A 5600-nucleotide genomic window follows, 5' to 3' on the forward strand; every position below is an offset into this window, starting at 1 on the left:
GTGTGCCTTGGCAGTCTTGGAATATAACAAAAAGTGTATCTCGAGCCGGTTTCTCAAACTTACCTACCCCACCTTTAAGTCCAAAATTATGATCTAATTTTTATTTGTAATATTGCCAAATACATGAAGCCTAAATAGACATAAGGGCTGACTTTATTTGAGGGATCACAAAGATGATTGATGCATGAGCACCAAATGGTTAATAAAGGTGATTTCACATAGGCCATTAATCATATGTTATTTATCAGTGTAAATGATGGAACAGGTCACCACTTTATTTGAAGGGGCACAAACATGATGAACTAATGACAAAATAATGCTTAGTTCATGATTACAACACTTGGAATTGCTGTTGGAAACTGGTCAGTTTTTTGCCCTGTCACTTTAACTGCAGATCTATATGAAGAACACATGAACATCATTAATAACTCAGAAGTCATGATGATTGAGATACCTTAGTTCACATGTGTCAAACTCAAGGCCCGCGGGCCCATGACTTCTGAGTTATTAATGATGTTCATGTGTTCTTCATATAGATCTGNACTGCTATGGAACCAAACAGCTTTCTGAGATCAACTATTTCACAGGATCCAAAATGTTCATCCAACCGTAACCATCATAATCAGTCATCATAAAGCAGGGGTGGGGAACCTCCGGCCCCGGGCCGTATACGGCCCGCGAGACCATTTGGTACGGCCCTCGAGGTAATTTATAAACACTCGCAAAAAAGAAAAAAATTAGAGAAATCTAGACCGCTAAAAAATTAAACAGGCGAGTGCCTGTTTTTCCTAGCCAAGGTCAGGGTCCTTGAACACAACACGAGCCTAACGTCATCACGTGGCATATGTCTCGTCTGATAGGGGTGCAGTTCGTGACGGAGAGCACCAGAACCCCACTCCGGCACTTCCAAAAATTGCAGTATCCATAAGGAGCCGTACACATGCCGCAGTTTTTGCGTGGCTGTGTCTTTAGTAGTAAGCCCAGTGGCGATCTGTTCATCTGTCATACTGATCATACAGTCAATAACTTTGTTGTTATTCTGGTTAGCTAGCTATGCTAACGAAGATAAGAAGCTTTTTCTCCAACCAGTCAGGTAAAGGCACATCTTTATATGATCATTATAGTTATAAAAAAATAAGAGAATAAAGTAAACGGGTATAAAATACTATGACAGTAAAAAAAAGTTGTTATTAATAAACAAGAATACAGTTTGAAAGGGGAGTGATTTGTAAAATATCCATAAAGAAAAATAAAATCTGCTTACATTTCTGTTTCATATGGGTGTTGAGAGATGTATCCATAGATCTCCTAATGTTGCTCACAAAGTGCACCAGATTGATGCTCTTCCCGGGGGAGCATGCCCCGGGAAGAGCATGTTGAACATTTTTAAATGGCCCTTGAGAGGAAAAAGGTTTTCATAAACAAATATGCATTTTTTCTGCTTTTTATACAAATTTATATCTTTGGGGTTTGGACTGACAAAACATGTCATTTAAAGACGTCTCCTTATGAAGTTAACAAACTGGGACGGATATTTTTCATTTTCTGACACTTTTTAGACCAAACGAATAATTAATGAATGATTAACAACATTTGTCTCTATCATTTTGGCAAATCTGATACTAAAATAAACTGCTGGGTTTTCCCTTACTTGATAATACTTGGACTTTGCACAGAGCCCAAAAGTCCATTTAATTTATTGTTTTGGTTGCATGGTTCTTTATATATTACAATTATTTGAATATATCTTATTTTCGTTTTCCAATTCCAATGTCTGAACATTTCAAGAATCAGAAGTACATTGCTCTTTAAAAAGGGTGTACCGGTACCTGCATTATGAATCTATTATAAGTGTATCAGTGGCATACATTGGTCTTAAAATGACATTAATATTGTTTATTGTAGTTATCCCGACGGACAGTGCAATGACCCCTGACCTGCTGCATGAGGATCTCAGGGTCATCGGGCACCACGTCCCCGTCCACCACGGGTCCGAAGGCGATGTGGTAGCGGGCCGGCTGGATGTCTTGGTCCACCAGCTCCCGGAAACTCTTCTTCCTCAGGCAGTCCACCAGCTCAGCCATGTCTCCCAGGGTGCAGCCCACCTTCTTGGCCAGGATCTTGGTGTACATCATGGGTCGGTAGTTGACCGCCCAGCTGGAGATGGCCGAGCCACTCTGAGCGATGGCCCTCTGGAACAGGCCTACACACACAAATAGGATCAATAGCAAACATACAATCACTTCCCCTCTCTGGGTTAATTTTCCCCCTCTGACATACTTCTGCTAGCAGCCGATGGGGCCTTCAAGGCCTTCCAGTGTGAGTGATTTTAATAATGCATATGTTGAAGGAGGAGCATTTGTAGAGTATTACATAGGAGACAAGATGAAGAAGATGTTCTGTTGCTTTTTATAGCCATGGAAAATCTTTGTGAGCATTAGGACAACGGAGCGCTTCCATTACACACAGCGAGAGACAGCGAGAGACAGCGAGAGACAGCGGGAGGAAAGATGGAGAACGCTCGGAACACAGCAGCGGTTTGATGGCCGCGTGTTGCATAAAGCGCAAAAGAGAGACAGTGAGAGAAAGAAAACTGCTCGCACTGTTGCACCGCTGCACTGTTATGTAAAGTGGCTTTCTGTCTCTCTGTTTTATCTGCAGATTCTGTCATTAATAATTAAGCCCCCCCATATTCTGCATGTGCCCCACCCCCGCTCCTCTCCCTGTGAAATCAATTAAGAAGCCTCTCAGCTGCAGCTCTAGCTCTACCCCTCATCTCATCTCTCCTCTGCACAGACACACACACACACACACACACACACACACACACACACACACACACACACACACACACACACACACACACACAGCATCTTTAAAAAATCTTTACACACCAACTTTTTCAGCAAGTCTTCAAAATGGAGTGGAAGACATATCTATGCATAACAACCCATAATGATAACGAGGATATACAAGCTTCACATTTCAATATGACACAAAGTTTTCACATTAGGGCTGTAAATCTGGAGGGTTCCCGTGATTAGATTAAAAACTGATTCTTGTTTCAGTACACAGGCGTGCTGTTTTCACTTTCTCTGTGCTACTGAAGGTTGTGTGTTAAATTATGAAATGAAACCAGAATAAAGTGTGTTTAAGAATATAAAGTTAACTATAACTAGTTATATAATAACTAATTACCTTAACAAACAAAGACAAAAGGCAACTCCCCATTCCAAGCTCACATGAGCAAAACACATTTTCCATGATAAACAAAAGAAGCAAAACTTAGCAAATTATTATGCATATTAAGTAAAACAAGATGTTTTCAAACTTCAGATAGACGGAAAGATTTGCATTCACGTGCACACACTTACCATGCACAAATGGAGAATCCAATTAAAATGTACAGGCACATTTTTTTTCTTGTTCAAGGTGAGTTTGTCAGATGGAAGGTGAGCAGTTCACCAATAACACACTCTGAGTATTAGGTAAAGTATAAAGTGCCGTTCACCTTCAGAGAATTAAGGATCAAACATTTGGTGGGTCCTACAAAGATCAGTCAAAAGTATAGTAGGGTCCGTAATAAGTACTGCAATGGTTTCCAGGTTAGAGGCTTGAAGACCTTTCCTTTTTTGTTTTTTTTACTGTAAAAAAATGTATACATAAAATATGAGCATGAAAATGCACCATTGCCTGTTAGAGGTGTCTGCTCTCAAGTGCCAGTCTACATTTAAAATGCTGGAAAAGACAAGAAATAAGGTTGATCAGCAGTTCAAGCCATGTAAAGATATAAAATTCACTAATGATGCAAAATATTATGCTGACTATATATCTAATAATACATATAGGAAGTGGTTATAATGGTCGTCATTGAAAGTCCAAGTAAATGATATAAAAGTACGTAATATATGTATATACACGTATGGACTCCTTATGCCTTAGCTAGACAGGATTAGTTTGAATGGAGACGGACAGTGAACAGAGATTCTAGAGCCTCGTGGAATGACGTTGTTTGGGACTATTACAGGGCTTGTATCCCTAGGTGAGTAATGATTTATGGCAAATATCCTAATGTTTTCCTCCATCTGCCATCACGGTCCAGATTGGCAATCTGATTTGCTTTAAAATGACTCAATGTGTGCAATTCTGCATGTTTATTGAACAAAATATCATTGTATATAGTGTGCGCCTCATCTCTGAAGATTGCATCCCTTCACTTTGGGGAATAACATAGACATATATATATGTATTATAGGGTATTCATTAAAATTACTAACAAGCTCCTTGAAGAAATACACTACCCACACTGCTCTGAAATGTTAATCCCTTTTCTAGCAGGGTATATGACTGCTAATGTGACAATGACAGAGGAAAAAGAGCCTTACCTTCGGAGTGGTGGGAGAGGATGAGGAGGTTCACACAGGCGGCCCCGGCTCCCGAGCCAAAGATGGTGATTCTCTCTGGGTCCCCTCCGAAGTGGCCAATGTTTTCATTGAGCCAGCGCAGGGCCTGGATCTGGTCCAACAAGCCATAGTTCCCCTTAGCAGACTGGTCCCCTGTGCTCAGAAACCCTGCGGGGTGAATTAGAACAAACACCGAGTGAAAAAGAGAAAGAGAATACTGAATAAGTGTGGAAAACTAATTCAGGAGCACAGGACAACATAATCCTGTGTGTTTGTTTTAAAGAGGAACTATCCCACACAAACAGAAGATGGCATCCTGTCATTGTCAGCCTCCAACTCAGTCTGAGGAGATTTCAGAGAGCTCGCCAAATTACTCATTTTTTAATACCCACGCTGGAAATACAACACAGTTAAGAGAACTTGTCAACAGATAGAGGAGGAGAGCAACAGAAGGCATGTATCACCCACTTCCAGGACACACATTCACACAGTAGGTGCACACCCACAACAAGAGAGAATAAGCTGAACAAAATGTCACACGGTTTTTGATCACTTGAGAAGACTGAATGTTTTCAGTAAACTGCTTACTCGGTAGGTAGGGAGCTGTTCAGGGGTGGATGTAATAATAAAAAAGCGCGAAACAGCAAGGTGGCCTACCCGTCTCTTAAGTCTCTCACGTTCACTTTGTTGTTATGTTATTACATTATTATATTTTTCATTTAAACATTTTTTTGCCATTTCTTGTGCATGAGCAGAATATTCCACAAAGGCCCATAACTCATACCAGAACTTGTTTTTTGTCACTTAAAGCTACATATTATAAGTTAAAGTGGAAATTCACTTATAGGTACACTACATAAACTTGCAGCCCTTGCATTTTTGTGAAGCTCTCGGAAATAAAAAAAACTGGTAACACTTTACGGTAAGGGTACATGAATCATCATGAATTCATGCATGACTTAAAGCATGAAAAAGCATTAAGTCATGCATGAAGTACTTCATGAACTATCAGTAATGTATAAGGATTAATAGTATCTCATGCATGACTTAATGCAGGAACAATACCTTAATTAATGCATCAACTAAGGCAGGGGTGTCAAACTCATTTTCACAAAGGGCCACTCTGGGAAATTGGAATCACATTAAGGGCCGGACATATGCTTTACTGACATGCCTTTTTTATTCAATAAACAACAT

General features: G+C 40.1%; 1 protein-coding gene across 1 annotated transcript in view; it reads right to left on the reverse strand.

The window, feature by feature from the left end:
- LOC104950027 (neuroligin-2-like) overlaps nt 1-4781 on the reverse strand; it is a 23982-nt gene extending 19201 nt beyond the window's left edge. The window contains exons 1-3 of the mRNA XM_010776470.1: nt 4703-4781; nt 4386-4571; nt 1935-2203 (exon numbers count right to left, since the gene is read on the reverse strand). Of these exons, the coding sequence (XP_010774772.1) occupies nt 1935-2203; nt 4386-4571; nt 4703-4781 (534 nt within the window). The remainder of the gene's footprint in view (nt 1-1934; nt 2204-4385; nt 4572-4702) is intronic.
- Nucleotides 4782-5600: the final 819 nt, after the last annotated feature.

The sequence above is a fragment of the Notothenia coriiceps genome, unplaced genomic scaffold, assembly GCF_000735185.1.
Source record: "Notothenia coriiceps isolate Sejong01 unplaced genomic scaffold, NC01 NC01_scaffold00000339, whole genome shotgun sequence".
NCBI classification, from domain to species: domain Eukaryota; kingdom Metazoa; phylum Chordata; class Actinopteri; order Perciformes; family Nototheniidae; genus Notothenia; species Notothenia coriiceps.